This window comes from Equus asinus, chromosome 5 (assembly GCF_041296235.1).
Source record: "Equus asinus isolate D_3611 breed Donkey chromosome 5, EquAss-T2T_v2, whole genome shotgun sequence".
In the NCBI taxonomy this organism is placed as follows: domain Eukaryota; kingdom Metazoa; phylum Chordata; class Mammalia; order Perissodactyla; family Equidae; genus Equus; species Equus asinus.
Genome location: NC_091794.1, coordinates 22,083,125 through 22,102,960, shown reverse-complemented (window position 1 = coordinate 22,102,960; position 19,836 = coordinate 22,083,125). Strand labels below are relative to the sequence as shown.

At 35.1% G+C, this 19,836-nt stretch overlaps 1 protein-coding gene across 7 annotated transcripts in view; it reads right to left on the bottom strand.

The window, feature by feature from the left end:
• STXBP5L (syntaxin binding protein 5L) overlaps nucleotides 1-19,836 on the bottom strand; it is a 355,119-nt gene that overhangs the window by 127,141 nt on the left and 208,142 nt on the right. For all 7 annotated transcript variants that reach the window (XM_070508944.1, XM_070508942.1, XM_070508943.1 and 4 more), the window contains exons 15-17: nucleotides 14,288-14,328; nucleotides 10,082-10,299; nucleotides 8,171-8,343 (exon numbers count right to left, since the gene is read on the bottom strand). In XM_070508944.1, the coding sequence (XP_070365045.1) occupies nucleotides 8,171-8,343; nucleotides 10,082-10,299; nucleotides 14,288-14,328 (432 nt within the window). The remainder of the gene's footprint in view (nucleotides 1-8,170; nucleotides 8,344-10,081; nucleotides 10,300-14,287; nucleotides 14,329-19,836) is intronic.

Below are 19,836 nucleotides of genomic sequence, written 5' to 3'. Positions count from 1 at the left end.
TCATAGCTAGAGAGGAGAAGTCAATGCCTGGCTTCAAAGCTTCAAAGGACAGACTGACTCTCTTGTTAGGGGCTAAATCAGCTAGTGACTTTAAGTTGAATCCAGTGCTCATTTACCATTCTGAAAATCACAGGGCCCTTAAGAATTACGCTAAAGCATAATTCTGCCTGTGCTCTGATAATGGAACAACAAAGCCTGGATGATAGCACATCTGTTTACAACATGGTTTACTGAATATATTAAGCTCACTGTTGAGACATACTGATCAGAAAAAGATTCCTTTCAAAATATTACTGCTCATTCCGCCCAGGCAGCAGACAAAACTCTCTGTCTGCCATTAGCGGAGGGGCTACTCCCAGCGTTCACAACTCCGGGAAAGTCCTGGAGAGAGTCCCAGAGGGCGAGGTGACCCCCGGTTGCCGTTGCCCGCCCCGTGGGGTAAGGGATTGCCAGAGATCTCGGAGAGGACTGGGGCTGGTGGAAGCTCCAGAGGCTGGCCCTGCAGCCCAGAGGGGAAGCTCCAGAGTTCTGCCTAGGCAGCAGACAAAACTCTCTGTTCTGCTATTAGCAGAGGGGCCACGCCCAGCATCCACAACACCGGGAGGGTCCCGGAGAGGAGAATATCAGGCAGGGCAGCAGCTGACCAGCTACCACTGAAATCGGGATCTCCAGCTATCCTCCAGACAGGGCAAAGGGCTCCCCAAGTTCCTGGGGAACAGGACTGGGGCTGGGTGGAGTTCCAGCGACCCAGCTCCGTAGCCTAGGGGGAAATCCTACAGGCTCACAGCAGCCTCAGGGAAAGCCTCTGCACAGCACTAGTAGAGAGCACCCAACTGGCAGCCACAAGGCTGGAAGACCCTGGGACAAAAGTAGCTTAACTAGGTGAGCTAACCACAGACTGTAGAAGATGCCAATAGCTCTGCTGTGACCCATAGTGGACAAGTGAGATTTTGTGGGTTCCGACAGTGACGGAGTGGCAAATATAAGTGATCCTACCCCTGGCCGCTGGAAAAGACCATAACACCATTGCAGACCCCAAGGAGGGAGCACGTCTAGGTGGGCTGCAACAGTAGGCACCAGCAGCCTGAAGCCCCCCCGTGACGGCCCCCACGGCAGAAGAGGGACTCCAAAGGACCCCTGTGACTACAAGGAGGGGCCCAGGCCTGGTTAGCAACTGCGGATAGAGTTCCTGGTTGGTGCAGTATAAACAGCTGCTCCCCCACCACAGAGGCAGAAACAAGTGGAAGGAGCAACTAAACTCTATCTCTATGCAGAGGCACAAATCAACAACATCAAGTGATATGAAAAAATACATTAAATCTCCAGAACAGAAGGAAAATAACAAATACACAGAAAACAATCCCAAAGAAAATGAGATATATAACCTAAATGATGATGACTTCAAAACAGCCATCATTAAAATACTCAATGAATTAAGAGAGAATTCAGATAGACAACTCAACGAGTTCAGGAGCTATGTCACAAAAGAGTTTGATAAAATAAAGAAGAACCAAACAGAAATACTGGAAATGAAGAACACAATAGAGGAGATTAAGAAAAATCTAGATGCACTGAACAGTAGGGCTGATAATATGGAGGAAAGAATTAGCAATTTGGAAGATGGCAATATAGAAATGCTGCAGGCAGAGGAGGAGAGAGAAGTAAGACTAAAAAGAAATGAAGAAACTCTCCGAGAATTATCAGACACAATTAGGAGATGCAATGTAAGGATTATAGGTATACCAGAGGGAGAAGAGAAGGAGAAAGGGGCAGAAAGCCTATTCAAAGAAATAATGGCTGAGAACTTCCCAAATCTGGTGAGAGAGATGGATCTTCAGGCGACAGAAGCCAATAGATCTCCAAACTTTATCAATGCAAGAAGACCAACCCCACGGCATATAGTAGTGAAGCTAGCAAAAGTCAACAACAAGGAGAAAATACTAAGGACAGCCAGGCAAAAGAAACTAACCTACAAAAGAACCCCCATCAGGCTATCAGCAGATTTCTCAGCAGAAACTTTACAGGCTAGAAGAGAGTGGAATGATACATTCAAAAATCTGAAGGACTAAAACCTACAGCCGAGAATTCTCTACCCAGTGAAAATATCCTTCAAATACGATGGAGAAATAAAAACTTTCCCAGATAAACAAAAGTTAAGGGAGTTCATTGCCACAAAACCTCCTCTTCAGGAAATCCTCAGGAAAACCCTCATTCCTGAAAAATCAAAAAAAGGAAAGGGGCTACAAAACCAAGAGCAGAGGAGATAAGTAGAAGGACAACAACAAAGAGTAGCAGCTCTTCATCAGAACAGATTAAACCATGGGACGAGAAACAAAGGAAATTGAAGAAAACCGGAAAACAAGACATAAAATGGTAGTGGTAGGCCCCCACATCTCAATAATCACTCTAAATGTAAATGGATTGAACTCCCCAATCAAAAGACACAGAGTGGCAGGATGGATCAAAGAACAAGACCCAACAACATGCTGCCTCCAGGAAACACACCTCAGCCCCAAAGCCAAACACAGACTCAGAGTGAAGGGATGGAGAACAATACTCCAAGCTAATAATGAACAAAAGAAAGCAGGTGTCGCTATACTAATATCAGACAAGGTAGACTTCAAAGCAAAACAGATAAACAAAGACAAAGAGGGACAGTATATAATGATAAAAGGGACTCTCCACCAAGAAGACATAACACTTATAAATATATACGCACCCAACACAGGAGCACCAAAATTTGTAAAGCAACTCTTAATAGAACTAAAAGAAGACATCAACAACAATACAATAATAGTAGGGGACCTCAACACACCATTAACACCAATGGACAGAACGTCCAGACAGAAAATCAACAAGGAAATGATAGAATTAAATGAAAAATTAGACCAGATGGACTTAATAGATATATATAGAACACTTCATCCAAAAACAGCAGGTTACACATTCTTCTCAAGTGCACATGGAACATTCTCAAGGATTGACCGTATTTTGGGAAACAAAGCAAACATCAATAAATACAAGAGAGTTGAAATAATATCAAGCATCTTTTCTGATCATAATGCTATTAAACTAGAAATCAACTACAAGAAAAAAGCAGAGAAGGGTGCAAAAATGTGGAGACTAAACAACATGTTTCTGAACAAACAATGGATCATTGAAGAAATTAAAGAAGAAATCAAATATTATCTGGAGACAAATGAAAATGAGAACATGACATACCAAATCATTTGGGATGCAGCAAAAGCAGTTCTAAGAGGGAAATTCATCGCAATACAGGCTCACCTCACTAAACAAGAAAAAGCTCACATAAGCAACCTCAAACGACACCTAACAGAACTAGAAAAAGAAGAACAAAGCCCAGAGTCAGTAGAAGGAGGGAAATAATAAAAATAAGAGCAGAAATAAACGATATTGAAAGAAAAAAGACAATAGAAAGGATCAATGAAACAAAGAGTTGGTTCTTCAAAAAAATTAACAAAATCGACAAACCTTTAGCCAGACTCACCAAGAAAAGAAGAGAGAAATCGCAAATAAATAAAATTAGGAATGAGAGAGGAGAAATCACAACAGATACCAATGAAATACAAGGGATCATAAGAGAATACTATGAAAAACTATATGCCAACAAATTGAACAACCTGGAAGAAATGGACAAATTCCTAGACTCCTACAATCTCCCTAAACTGAATCAGGAAGAAATGGAGAATCTGAATAGGCCAATCACAAGTAAGGAAATAGAAACGGTAATCAAAAACCTCCCCCAAAATAAGAGTCCAGGACCAAACGGCTTCTCTGGAGAATTCTACCAAACATTCAAAGAAGACTTAATACCTATTCTCCTCAAACTGTTCCAGAAAATTGAGAAAGATGGAGTACTCCCTAACACATTCTATGAAGCCAACATCACTCTGATCCCCAAACCTGACAAGGACAACACAAAGAAGGAGAACTACAGGCCGATATCACTGATGAGCATAGATGCAAAAATCCTCAACAAAATTTTGGCAAACCGAATACAGCAATACATCAAAAAGATTATACACCATGATCAAGTGGGATTTATACCAGGGACACAGGGATGGTTCAACATCCACAAGTCAATCAACGTGATACACTACATCAACAAAATGAAAAACAAAAACCATATGATCATCTCAATAGATGCAGAGAAAGCATTGGACAAGATCCAAAACCCATTTATGACAAAAAAAAACCCTCAATAAAATGGGTATAGAAGGAAAGTACCTCAACATAATAAAGGCCACATATGACAGACCCACAGCCAACATCATACTCAATGGACAAAAATTGAAAGCCATCCCTCTGAGGACAGGAACAAGACAAGAGTGCCCACTTTCACCACTCCTATTCAACATAGTACTGGAGGTGTTGGCCAGAGCAATTCGGCAGGAAAAAGAAATAAAAGGAATCCAAATAGCTAACGAAGAAGTAAAACTCTCGCTGTTTGCAGATGACATGATCTTATATATAGAAAACCCCAAAGAATCCATAGAAAAACTATTAGAAATAATCAACAACTACAGCAAAGTAGCAGGGTATAAAATCAACATACATAAATCAGTAGCATTTCTATACACTAACAATGAACTAACAGAAAAAGAACTCAAGAACTCAATCCCATTCACAATCGCAACGAAAAGAATAAAATACCTTGGGATAAACTTAACCAAGGAAGTGAAGGATCTATACAATGAAAACTACAAGACTTTCTTGAAAGAAACTGATGACGACATAAAGAGATGGAAAGACTTTCAATGCACATGGATTGGAAGAATAAACATAGTTAAAATGTCCATACTACCTAAAGCAATATACAGATTCAATGCTATCCCAATCAGAATCCCAAGAACAGTCTTCACAGAAATTGAACAAAGAATCCTAAAATTCATATGGGGCAACAAAAGACCGTGAATTGCTAAAGCAATCCTGAGCAAGAAAAACAAAGCCGGCGGAATCACAATCGCCGATTTCAAAACATACTACAAAGCTACAGTGATCAAAACAGCATGGTGCTGGTACAAAAACAGGTCCACAGATCAATGGAACAGAATTGAAAGCCCAGAGATAAAACCACACATCTATGGACAGCTAATCTTCGACAAAGGAGCAGAGGGCCTACAATGGAGAAAAGAAAGTCTCTTCAACAAATGGTGCTGGGAAAACTGGACAGCCACATGCAAAAGATTGAAAATTGACCATTCTTTTTCACCACACACCAAAATAAATTCAAAATGGATCAAAGACCTAAAGATTAGGCCTGAAACAATAAGACTTCTGGAAGAGAATATAGGCAGTACACTCTTTGACATCAGTTTCAAAAGAATCTTTTCGGACACTATAACTCCTCAGTTGAGGGAAACAATAGAAAGAATAAACAAATGGGACTTCATCAGACTAAAGAGCTTCTTCAAGGCAAGGGAAAACAGGATTGAAACAAAAAAACAGCTCACTATTGGGAAAAAATATTTACAAGCCACTTATCTGACAAAGGGTTAATCTCCATAATATACAAAGAACTCACACTGCTTAACAACAAAAAAACAAACAACCTGATCAAAAAATGGGCAGAGGACATGAACAGACATTTCTCAAAAGAAGATATGAATATGGCCAATAGACACATGAAAAGATGTTCATCATCACTAATCATCAGGGAAATGCAAATCAAAACTACACTAAGATATCACCTTACACCTGTTAGATTGGCAAAACCATCCAAAACCAAGAGTGACAAATGTTGGAGAGGTTGTGGAGAAAAAGGAACCCTCATACACTGTTGGTGGGAATGCAAACTGGTACAGCCACTATGGAAAACAGTATGGAGATTTCTCAAACAGTTAAAAATAGAAATACCCTATGACCCAGCCATCCCATTACTGGGTATCTATCCTAAGAACCTGAAATCAGAAATGTCAAGAGTCCGTTGCACCCCTATGTTCATCGCAGCATTATTTACAATAGCCAAGAAGTGGAACCAACCTACATGCCAAGAAACTGATGATTGGATAAAGATGTGGTATATATACACAATGGAATACTACTCAGCCATAAAAAAAGACAAAATTGGCCCATTCACAGCAACGTGGATGGACCTCGAGGGTATTATTTTAAGCGAAATAAGCCAGTCAGAGAAAGACGAACTCTATACGACTCCACTCATAGGTGGAAGTTAGTATATTGATAAGGAGATCTGATCGGTGGTTACCAGGGAAAAGGGGGGGTGGGGGAAGGGCACAAAGGGGGAAGTGGTGTACCCACAACATGACTAACAAAAATGTACAACTGAAATCTCACAAGGTTGTAATCTATCATAACATTAATAAAAAAAATATATATTACTGCTCATTGACAATGCACCTGGTTACCCAAGAGCTCTGATGAAGATGTACAATGAGATTAATTTTGTTTTCATGTCTGCTAACATAACATCCATTCTGCAGCCCATTGATCAGGGAGTTATTTTGGCTTTCAAGTGTTATTATTTAAGAAACACATTTCAGAAGGCTATAGTTGCCATAGGTAGCGATTCCTGTGACGGATCTGGGGAGAGTAAACTGAAAACCTTCTGGAAACGATTCACCATTCTAGATGTCATTAAGAACATTCATAATTCATGGGAAGAGACAGAAATATCAACATTAATAGGAGTTTGGAAGAAGTTGATTCAAATCCTCATGATTGACTTTGAGAGATTCAAGACTTCAGTGGAGGAAGTAACTGCAGATGTGGTAGAAACAGCAAGAGAATTAGAATTAGAAGTAGAGCCTGAAGATGTGACTGAATAGCTGTAATCTCATGATACTTTAATGGATGAGGAGTTGTTTCTCATGGATGAGCAAAGAAAGTAGTTTCTTGAGATGGAATCTACTTCTGATGAAGATGCTGTGAAGATTGTTGAAATAACAACAAAAGATTTAGAATATTACATAAACTTAGTTCATAAAGCAGTGGCTGTGTTTGAGAGGATTGACTCCAATTTTGAAAGAAGTTCTACTGTGGGTAAAATGCTACCAAACAGCACTGCATGCTACAGAGACAGGAAAGGAAAAGTCAATCAACGCAGCAAACATCATCGTCTTATTTTAAGAAATTTTAAAATTTCTTATTTTAAGAAATTGCCACTTCAACCTTCAGCAACCATCACCCTGGCCAGTCACAGCCATTAGCATCAAGGCAAGACCCTCTACCAGCAAAAAAATTACAACTTGCTCAAGGCTCAGATGATGGTTAGCATTCTTTACCAATAAAGTATTTTTTAAATTAAGGTACATACATGGTGTTTTGTAGACATAATGCTATTGCACACTTAATAGACTACAGTACAGTAAATATAACTTTTATATGCATTGGGAAACCAAAAAATCGTGACTTGCTTTATTGTGATACTCACTTTATTTCAGTGGTCTGGAACTGAACCCACAATATCTCTGAGGTATGCCTGTATTTTCATGTGAGGCTCAGAGAAATTCCTTGCTTAGGCTCAATTCTCCAACCAGCTAATACTAGAAACATTCGGTTTGAGGATGTAGAAGCAGTAAGTAGTAATTTAAGAGAACTGAATTCTTTTATACCTTATTACTAAAAAGCATAAAAACAATTAAGATAAATATTACTATGGGCTTGATTCAGTTTTATTTGATAATGACACTAAACTTTGTTTAGATATACAGAGACAATATAATTTATTACCAAATAGCATCAGTTTAAAAAAAAGAAAGAAATATTATGCACTAACTTAGCATTCATGTAAGAAACTCTTTTTTTAACATAGTAGTTTTGCAGTAGATAGCAAACTTGGTTTTCTTTTCGATTCCAAGAAGGCTGAATAAATTCCCTAAATACACTTTTTCAGTTGGGAACTACCAAGCAAGTGATCAAGTTTCTGCCCTGCCAAATGTTTTCCCATTCTATCAAAGCCATATTTTCTTTAGGGTTCTTCTGGAAAGGAAATTTATGAATTAGGAATGAAGAATGAAAATATTGTGTCCCCTTCATGGATATTCAAAGAAAAGACCTGGGTACCTTTTGGTGGATTGTAGATCACTTGACAACTCAATAAGAGAGAAAAATTATTTATTTGGCACAGTTTCAAATAATTTTGAGACTAATATGTAAAACTGTTGTGAAATTTGGTAGCAATTCTTACTTGAGGCATGGGATACTGTCCTTTGTTACTCCTTCACTAGCCACAGTGGTAGTGCTCCCCGAAAGACTCCTTGAAGAAGGAAGTTGGGATGAGAGATCTGGAAATGGAGGACTTGTTTCCGGTTCTGGGGTAATAATGTCTTCAACATCATACTGAAGTCGTACCTCTAATGACTTAAAAAAATTGTTTTAATTTAATCTAGGTCATAACAATAAATAATCACATTAAAACATCTGATAATTTTTAGGTAATTATTCATTATTTTTTCAGGTTAATAAGTTCAATTTCAATTTACAGTAAAGGTAAGATTTCTTACACTGAATTAAATAATGAATTATAGGGAATATTCAAGGGCATTCACAAAAATGTAAAATATTTTTTAATTCTTCAGAATTATAAGAAAAATATCTACCACTGGAGATAAAGTTTTTATATAATATTTCTTAAGATAAAGTAAAATTACAATTCTATATGTGATAAATAAAAGGAGAAATTGGTCATGGTTATTCCAATTAAAGAAATTAAACTGGAAAAATTGCTTTTCATATGTCTTTTTAGTATTAAAAAAAAAGCTTCATTTGATTTTGACTGAATTAACTCAGTAAAAATTTTCCAAAATAAATATCGTATTTTTGTTTGTCTCGTTAACTTAGCCCTTACTTGTTTAATTTCATTAGCTTGGTCAGAATTGCTTAATGAAAAACATATGATAATTTATATTGAAATAAAAAGGTGATCAAAAACCATGTTTAAATTAAAAAGGTTTAAAAATTAAGTACTTTATGATTGCATTCAATGCTTTAATTTACAATTGATTTTACAATAAACATTTGCTTTACAATGCAAAAATCAGCATTTTTGAGGTTGAAAGCAAGTGCTTACAAAAATGTCATTATGGGGTGGTGAATATAGCAACATTACAAAAATGACTGCCGTAATTATCTGAAAACTACAAAAAACCTCTTGTGACAATAAAAATTAACAATTGTTGAGTGCTTACTACACTTAGACACTATGCTAATGACTATACAATCATCACAAGAATCATATGAAATTGGCATTATTATTTCTAGTTTATTACTACTTCCCATTTTTCTATTTTATTTACACAGGAAATTATATGGGTGATAAAACTGAGTCTTACCCAGACTCTCCTACTAAAGGAGCCTTTTGACTTGCTCAGTCACACAGGTACGTACTGGTAAGGCCAGAATTAAAACCTAGGCTTACGACTCCAAAGCCTGGAATTTTAAATAATGTACTTCTAAGGGGCAATACTTAATTTTAGTTGTTGAGGTAAAAATACTTATATACAGGCCTTCAGTAGATAATCTTTACTTTCTGATAAAATGGACTAGGTAGAAGAGGCCCATTATCTGTAGGTGACTTAATTTAGATTTAATTTATCCCATGAGAGCATCAACATTTTGAATAAAAATAATTTAAAAGTTAAGATTAGGTAAGGCAACCTCATAATTATTTCTATCCTATAAAAATGTTGCTACATAGAAAATCATTAAAATTAACCTTAGTTTATTTGAGAAATAATCATTTGTGGCAATTAATTGACAAGAAAAGACAAACTTTAAAAAATTTAATAAAGATATAGAACAAAGCCTGCATTAATTTGCCATTGGTACATAAAATCAATGACTGTATAAAACGTGTAGGAATAACCTATCCCATTTAATAATCCTAAATTTTGGTAAAGAAGTGTTTTTGTCATCTTAAGCCAAGCTTTTTTAAATATGCTATACTAAGTAACAAGAATAATTAAAAATCTTATGAATTGGATTACTGGCCACATACTACAGTCTTGCTGGCTTAAAACCATACAAAGCGCTAGCCAAGTACGACAACTGCTGTCTTTTAATAACTGTAAGTGTGAAAGTTAAATTTTAAATGACTTACCACTATTTCTGCTGTAATTTCATGTCTGCTGAATTTATAAACTATGACATATGCAGAGACTCCTGATACACAGAATATTCTGCTCTCTGGACACCAATAAATCATCTGAACGGCATATGGATCTTCCTCTACAATTTCACATGTTTGTTTTCCTTCTCCTACCTTCTGTTTTTCAAACACTTTTGAAGTTTTTAGCTTGTACAGCATCTGCAGAGTTACTGTAAGATATCGAAGCACAGTTATCTTCTAATTTGAACTTAATTCTTATATGTTGTTGAAGCTTTTTGAATATATTTGTTAAACCACAAAAGTAAAACCCAAGTAGACAAAATACATTTTAAGTAGCAAGCATTCAATGTCATGCTCTCATATCAGTACAGTTTAGCTGGAGGGAGACTACAGGGAAAAAATAAACATGTAGTGAACATACACTATATGCCAAGGAATATGTAGGTCCTTTGTATGCATTCTCTCATGTGATCTTCAGAAAACTCCCATGAAGTGAATATTTTTATCTTCACTTGTTGATGAAAAAACTGGGACTCAAGAAAGTTTACAATGGAAACACCGAACCTAATTCTCTACTAAGGGACACCCCTCAATCCTTTTTTTATAATTTTCTTCTCTGAGTGCTAAATGAGAGGTTGATGCTATTCATAGAAGGTTTACTCTTCTCAATAAATTTTTAGACACTCCTTCAGATGAGAAACATTTATAATTTACCAGCTAGCAATATTGGGAGTCCAATAATCTGTAATTATTTTAGAAAGAACCTTTTCTGAGTGGCTTTGTGTTAAGAAAAGGTCAGATATAATTTTAATAAACTTTGGGTGTGTGAATTGTTTTCAGGAATATATATTTGGGGAAATATTTTCCTCGTTTTAGATCCTGATGATAACTTCCCTACAAAAAAACTCTGATTCTACAAAGGACCCTTGAGAAAAGTTCTAAAAATCTGGGAGTTCATGTCCAAAGTGCATAATCTGAACCTAATCATGAGAAACATCAGTCAAACTGAACTGATGGAGATTCTACAAAATAACCAGGCTGAACTTCTCAAAAATGTCAATTTCATGAAATACTCAGGAACCATTCTAGATTAAAGAAAACTCAAAAGATATAATAACTAAATGCAATAAATGATCCTAGATTTTCTTTTATTATGAAAGATATTATTGGGACAATTCACAAAACTGAGTAAGATCTGGAGGTTAGATGACAGTATTGTATCAATATTAATCTCCTGATTTTGATAACAATAATTTGTGTAAAATAATACCCTTGTTTGTAGGAAACACACACTGAAGTATTTAGGGGCATGTAGTGTTAGAAAAGCATCATGTCTCCAACTTACTCTCAAATGATTATAAAAAGCTATACATATGTATGTGTGTGAATATATGGAGGGGAGAGAGAAAAAGTAAGGGAGGGTTGTGGGGTGAGGGAGAGAGAGAGAACAAATGTATTATACATTGACATTTAGGGAATATACCTAAAGGCTATGAAACACTTCAAAGCATTTTTTTGCAATTTTTCTGTAAGCCCAAATTTATGTCAAACAAAAATAGTTTTTATAATACACAAGGTGGGGCCAGCCCAGTGATGTAATGTTTAAGCTCATGTGCTCCCCTTTGGAGGCCTGGAGTTCATGGGTATGGATCCCAGGCACAGACCTACACACTGCTCATCAAGCCATGCTGTGGAAGTGTCCCACATACAAAATAGAGGAAGATTGGCGTAGATGTTAGCTCAGGAACAATCTTCTCAAGCACAAAGGGGAGGATTGGCAGCAGAAGTTAGCACAGGGCCAATCTTCCTCACCAGAAAAAAAAAGCACAAGACATTGTATTAAGCGCTACAGACTTGCTTCTAGGTCAGATGGAGTATCACTCCCATGATTATTTTATGTGACATGGCAATCATAAAAGGATACTGCAGACATAATTAAGGCCCTTAATTACTTAATTTTGAGTTAATCAACAGAGATTATCTGAATGAGCCTGACATAATCAAGTGAGCCCTTCAAAAGAGGGACTGGGGCCCTCCCTGAGGTTAGAGACACTCTTTTCCTAGCCTTGAAGCAGCAAGTCACCATGAGTTCTAAAAAAGCTGCAAGAAAATGAATTTTCTGCCAACAACCACATGAGTTTGCAAGAGCATCCAGCCTCAGGTGAAACTGCAGCCCTAGCCACCTCCCTGACTGCAGTCTTGGGAGATCTGAGCAAAGAACCCAGCTAAACTGTACCCAGATTCCTGACACACAGAAACTATGAGATAATATATGGGTATTTTTTAATCTGCTAAAATGTGGTAATTTATTTCTCAGAAATTGAAAACTAATACACATGGGATAAACTCAATTATTCAAATTCAGTGTAACCTAACTTCCTGTACTCGACAGTATTCCACAAAACTGGCAAACTAAGTGGTATTTCTTTAATTACATCCATACAATTGGAAATATGCCCTTATAATTGATTACACTAAAAACATTAAATATGCTGCAAACCTTTGCAATATATGTTCTGAATGTGATAAAATAATATTTTATTTAAAAATTAAGCTCTTAAAATATTAACATGTATGCTTAATGGTGGTATGTACTCTAATCATTAGAGTGTTAAAGTATCTTCTCACATTTTAGAAGCAAAGGAGTGACTTTCAGGTGGTGGGAATCCAGCAATGATGTCACTATGCAATTAACTGTGTTCCTGGAACAAACTCACATTTACATGTAAAACTTCATCAAAAGAAAACTTGTTGTCCTTTGGAATTCCCCCCTCCCCCCGAGCAATTGCTCTTTATTGTGAGGTCAGAAACGGGCCTCAGAATTCATGGCTTTAACTCTTTTAATCATTTTCTCTTGCTGATGGGTTGCTCCATTGCTGAAGGACTCGAGTTTACAGACTGAGAGTATCATCAATATTCAACCTTCTTCCCTCGGTTTTTCTGTTTATCATAGTCTTCCTCAGAAGCTGTTCACTTCTATAGCTTCAAACATTACTTTTATGCTACTTTTTCATTAGTTTTCATTCTTGACTGTTCTCCCTACCTGCTAGATATTTTTACTTGGATTTCCTGGTGTTGCCACAAAATCCAAACCTCCAGAACTCTCTTGTATTTCTTACTTCCAAGAGTTACCTATATCTTGCTGATTACGAATCCTCAGAAACTCAGTCATTGCTCATTTTTTCTTATCCTTCCATTCCTGTCAAAATCTCAACTATCTTCCAAAACTCAAATGAAATGTTACCCATCAAAATACTCTTCCTGGATCTACTTGGTTCAAATAAATCTCTCATTTCTGATAACAGAATTTGGGTTACACTACATTTAGAGCTCTTATATTGTTTTCCCTGTAGTTATATACGTGCATTCCTCTATCTATTCCAGTGACTATAAATTTTCTGAAGGGTATGTATGGTTATAATGAAGTTTTAAATATCTTTGCATATCCTTAAATGTTGAGCAGAGTACCTTATTTATTCCTTAAATTATGTAATTCTCAAGATTTTGAAATAAATTTCACATTTCCCAAATTCTTTCTTTCTTTTTTTGGTGAGAAAGATTGACCCTGAGTGAACATCTGTTCCCAATCTTCCTCTTTTTGCTTGAGGAAGATTGTCCCTGAGCTAACATCTGTGGCAATCTTCCTCTATTTTGTATTTGGGATGCCACCACAGCATGACTTGATAAGCAGTGCATAGGTTCGCGCCAGGACCCCAACCTGTAAATACTGGGCCACCAAAGCGAGTGCGTGAACTTAACAACTATGCCACCGAGCCAGCCCCACAAATCATTTCTTTTGATTGTCACAGGACTTGGTAGACAAATGGGAAAGAAAAGTGAAGACTGGTGGGATAAAAGCACTTTTCCAAGAAAACAGAAGTAGGAGCTGAAGAGAATTCCTTAATAGAATTATTCTGTCAAAGTTTGGTACTTTTTCCAATGTACCTTGCTTCTTGAAAATAAAATGGGTTGCTGATAAGGAGTAACTTCAGTCTTATTTATATTATAGACAAAAAATACAGGAGAGATAATACTATAAACTCATCTAATAATATAGGAAATGGATTTTTGTAACACAGCCATATATGTATGCTAAAAATGTATCTGAAATGTTAATTGCCCAAACGAAAAAGTAGTGAAAGGCTATGAGTAAACATTAACCAAGTGTTTTCTGTTATAGAGAAACTTAAAACTTACTTGCAGAAGCATCCCAAAATTTTATTGATCCATCTGCATGACTAGATGGGAAATAAATTAGTGTTAATTAAGGTATAGTAAATTACAAAACCATAATCATTCTAAATGTACAAAAACTTGAATCAGTGTTAAATTCAATCCAAAAATACCATTCCAATGAAAACTAATGTATGCTAAACCATTTCTAAGCTCAAAACAATGGTTTATCTTTTAAACAATACATTAAAATCCAAATTTAAAAAGAACAATAATTGCTTAGATTTTACTGTAAGAAGACTTTTTGTGTAATAGAGAGCAATGAAAACTGGCCTGTGGAAAATGAACAATATATAAAATATATAAAATTGTTTACATAATAAAAAAGATATCTGAGTTAATTTTGATTACATTAAAATAATTTTGAAATGGGTATCTTAGTGAAATTAAAGTTAAGCTTCAAAATATAAAAGCAAATCCTTAAGCCTATCTAGAATTGTATCATTATTTGGTAATAACATAACATCAGTTCTATAAGAACTCATCTAGAAATAAAGAGGATAGGATTCCTCCCAACACATTTTATGAGGTCAGCTTTATCCTGATGCCAAAACCAGGAAAAATATTACTAGAAAAGAAAATTACAAACCAATATCCCTTGAGCATAGATCTAAAAATAGTCAACAAAATATTAGCAAATCACATCAAGAAATATATAGACAGGATAATACATCATGCCTAAGTGGGGTTTATCAGGAACACAAGGCCAGTTAAACATTTAAAAAAAAAATCAATCATCATATTATAATCCATCATACTGACAGATTAAAGAAGAAAAACCATATGACCATCTTAAATGCAACAAAAGCATTTGACAAAAATTCACCATCCACTCATGAAAAAAACTCAGTAAACTAGGAACAGAGGAAACTTCTTCAATCTGATAAAAGGCACCTAGGAACAACCTACAGATGTTGTCTAACAGACATAATGGTGAAAGAGATGGAATACTTTCCACCTAAGATCAAGAACAAAGGAAAAATGTTTACTCTCACCATCCTTAAACATCATATTGGAGGTCCTAACTACTGCAGCAAGGGAAGAAAAAGAAATAAAAGGAATAAAGATTGAAAAGGAAGAAATAAAATTCTCTATTTGCAGATCACATGATTGGCTATGTAGAAAATCCCAAAGAATTTACAAGAAGGATATCAGAACTCATCTATGAGTTTAGCACAATTGTAAGATACAAGGACAATGTAAAACAATCAATTGTATTTCTATATAATAGCAATGAACATTTGGAAATTGAAATTGTAAGAGTACCATTTACAATAGCACCAAAAAACATGAAATGCCTATATAAAAACTAACACAATTTGTGTTAGATCTGTTTGCTGAAAACTTCAAGATCCTAATCAAAGAAATCAGAGAAGGCATAAATAAATGGAGAGATATAATGTATTCTTAAATTATAAGACTTACTAGATGTCAGAACTGACAGAGATCTCAGTTCTCCCCAGATGATGTATAGATTCAATGTAATCTCAATTGAAATATGCAAAAAAAAATTTTTGTAGAAATAAACTGATCCTAAAATTTATATGGAAAAGTAAAAGAACTAGAATACCTAAAGACATTTAAAAAAATTTTTTAAAAGTTGGAGTACTGAAACTACCTAACTTTAAGTCTCATTCTAAAGCTACCATAAAGTTATTGCTATTGGTGAAAAAAAGAGACATATATATATAAATAGAACATAGTAGATAGTCCAGAAATAGACCCACACACATACGGTCACTTGACTTTTTTGAGAGGGTGGTAGCTGCTAATTGAGTAGCTTTATTTTGTTAACAGCTTTATTGAGATATAATTTACATACCATAAAATTCACCCAAGATAAATGTACAGTTTGGTAATTTTTAGTAAATTTATACAGTTGTCCCATTGACACCATAATCCAGTTTTAGAACATTTCCATCACCTCCAAAAGGTACCTCATGCCAGCATACAATCTGATTTCCCACCCCAGCAGATATCCACTGATCTGGTTTCTGCCTGTACAGATTTCTTCTGTGTTGTTACAATATTTACTCTTCTGTGTATGTATCTTTCATTTAGCATAATGTTTTTGAGGATAATCCCTGATGTTTCATGTATTGGTAATGTGTTCATTTTTATTGCTGAATAGCATTCCATTGTATAGATATACCTCATTTTGTTTACCCGTTTACCAGTTGATGAACATTTGGGTTGTTTTCAGTTTTTGGCTATTACAAATAAAGCCGCTATGAATGCTTTGTATCTTTGCGTACTCTAATTATTCACTTATAGATGTAACCAAAAAAACCTATTTTATTACTGAAATTCTGCAGGATGATGGTCTGAGAATCTATATTCTAACAACCTTTAATTCAGTTTTATTTTTTTATCATGCAGTATTTGACATGCAAAGAACAATATATGTAACATAGATTTAATACATAGAATAAAATTATACTGAAATTCTGTAAACCAATCACGAAATCAAAGAACTAACATTACTAATAACTTGCATCTCCATATGTGCTCCTCTATTTTTTAAAATTGAGGTATAACTGACATAAAACATTATATTAGTTTCAAGTGTACAATATGATTCGATATTTGTACATACTGGTGAAATGATCACCACAATAGTCTACTTAACATCCATCATCAGACATAGTTACAGAACTTTTTTCCTTGTGATAAGAACTTTATAAAGAGTAGACCTCTCTTAGCAACTTTCAAATATGCAATACAGTATTATTAACTATAGTCACCATGCTGTATTTTACATCCCCATGATTTATCTATTTTATAGTAATTTCTTTCTTTCTTAAGCATTCTCCTAGTTACTATAAATTTTCCACTAGATTCTAGAGTTCTGAGGAAATTGATTCTATTTTTGCCAAAATAATCATTTCTTTAGTGAAAGGCCCAAGTTCTACCCTGACGTTGCAAGTGATGTAAACTTCTGATAATTTAAAGTAAATTTTTAATTTAATTATAACACACATACAGCACAAATCTAAAGATTACAGCACAACAAAGTGTCACAAAGTGAACACATCTGTATCTCTGGATCAAACAGGGAAAAAACTGATATCTTTACAACGCTGAGTCTAGTTAATGACCACAGTTTCTCTCTCCACACATTTACGTCTTTTCCTATTTCTCAAATTTGTTTCACAATTTTCATTGAAGATGTCTTGCATATCTTTTGTTAGGTTTATTTCTAGATTATGTGATTTGTTTGGATGCTATTTTAAATTGTATAATTTTGGAGTTTTTATTTTATAATTGTTGCTGGTATATAGAAATATAGCTGACTTTTGTATATTGATGTACCCAGTGACTTGCTAAATAGTCAAGTTAATTTAAATAGCTGTACATTATTTTGCGCTTTCCACATACATAATCATGTTGTCTCTGAGTAACAACAGTTTATATCTTGCTGTTAAAATAATTTATTTAGTTCTTATTTTCAGTTATAATAATTTTCAGTTCTATAATTTACATTGATTTTTTTTATTGTGGTCAAAAACACATAATGTAAAATTTACCATCTTAACCACTTTTAGGTGTATAGTACAGTAGTGTTATCTAGCACATTGTTGTGCAGCAGATTTTTAGAACTTTTTCATCTAGCAAAACTGAACTCCACATCCATTGAACAACAACTCCCTTCTCCCACCTCTCCCTAGCCCATAGCAGCCACCATCATACCTTCTGTCTTTATCAATTTGCCTATTCTAGGTACCTCTTATAAATAGAATCATGCAGTATTTGTCTTTTTGAGACTGGCTTATTTCACGTAGCATAGTTCCCATGAGGTTCACATGAGACATGATTTGCTTCTTTTTTAAGCCTGAACTGAATAATATTCCATTGTATGTAATATAACATTTTTAAAATCCATTCATCTGTTGATGGATATTAGGGGGCTTCCACCTCTTGACTACTGTGAATAATGCTTCAATGAACATGAGAGCACATATATCTCCTTGATAGCCTGTTTTCACTTCTTTTGAATATGTACCCAGAAGTGGGATTGCTGGATCATAGAGTAATTCTAATTTTACTTTTTGGAGGAAACTCCATACTGTTTTCCATAGCAGCTGCACCATTGTACATTCTAATCAACAATGAACAAAGGATCTAATTTCTTCACATCTTCGCCAGCCCTTGTTATTTTCTGTTTGTTGCTGTTGTTTTATAGTGCCATCCCAATAGGTGTAAAATGATATCTCATTGTGGTTTTGATTTGCATTTTCCTGACGAGTAATGATGTTGAACATCTTTTCATATGCTTCTTAGTCATTTGTATATCTCCTCTGGAGAATTACTCATTCAAGTCTTTTGACCATTTTTACTTGGATTTTTTGTTGTTATTATCGAGTTGTAGGAGTTCTTTAAATATTATGGATACTGACCCCTTGTCAGATATACGGTTTGCAAATATCTTCTACCATTCCAAAGGTTGCCTTTTTACTCTCTTGATTGCTTCCTTTGCTTCACAAAAATTTTTAAGTTTGAGGTAGTCCCATTTGTCTACTTTTGCTTTAGTTGCCCATGTTTTTAGTGTCACAAGCAAGATATAATCGCCAAAGCCAATGTCAGGAAGCTTTTCTGTTTTCTTTTAGGAGTTTTATAGATTCAGGTCTTACATTTAGGTTTTTCCATTTTGAGTTGATTTTTGTATATGGTGTAAGGTAAGGGTCCAATTTCATTCTTTTGCATGTACAAATTCTGTTTGCCCAACATCATTTGTTGAAGAGACTATCCTTTCCCCATTGTATAGCTTCGGTACCTTTATCAAAGATTTGATCATATAGGTGATGGTTTATTTGTGAATTCTCTAGTCTGTTCCAGTGGTCGATATGTCTGTCTTTATGCCAGTACCATACTGTTTTGATTACTTTGTAATATGTTTTGATTAGCTTTGTATCATGTTTTGAAATCAGGAAGTGTGAGGAGTTTAGCTTTGTTTTCATTTCTCAGGATTGTTTTAGATATCTGTGGTTCTTTGAGATTCCATATTAATTTTAGGATAGTTCTTTTTCTCTACTTCTGCAAAACATGCCACTGGGACTCTGATAAGGATCTGCATTGAATCTGTAGATTGCTTTGGGTAGTATGGACATCTTAACAATATCAAGTCTTCTAATCCATCAGCATGTGATATATTTCCATTTATTTGAGTCTTCTCTAATTTCTTTCATCAATGTTTTGTAGTTTTCATTATACAAGAGTTTTGCCTCCTTGGTTAATTTTATTCCTGAATATTTTATTCTTTTTGATGCTATCGTCAATGGGATTGTTTTCTTAATGTTCTTTCAGATTGTTCATTATTAGCGTATAGGAATGTAACTGATTATTTAGTTGATTTTCTATCCTGAAAATTTGCTTGATTTATTAGTTCTAACACTTTTTTTGTGGAAACTTATGAGTTTCCTACATATAAGGTCATGTCATCTACAAACAGAAAATTTTAATTCTTCTATTCTGATTTGGATGTCTTTTATTTATTTTTCTTGCCTGATTGCTCT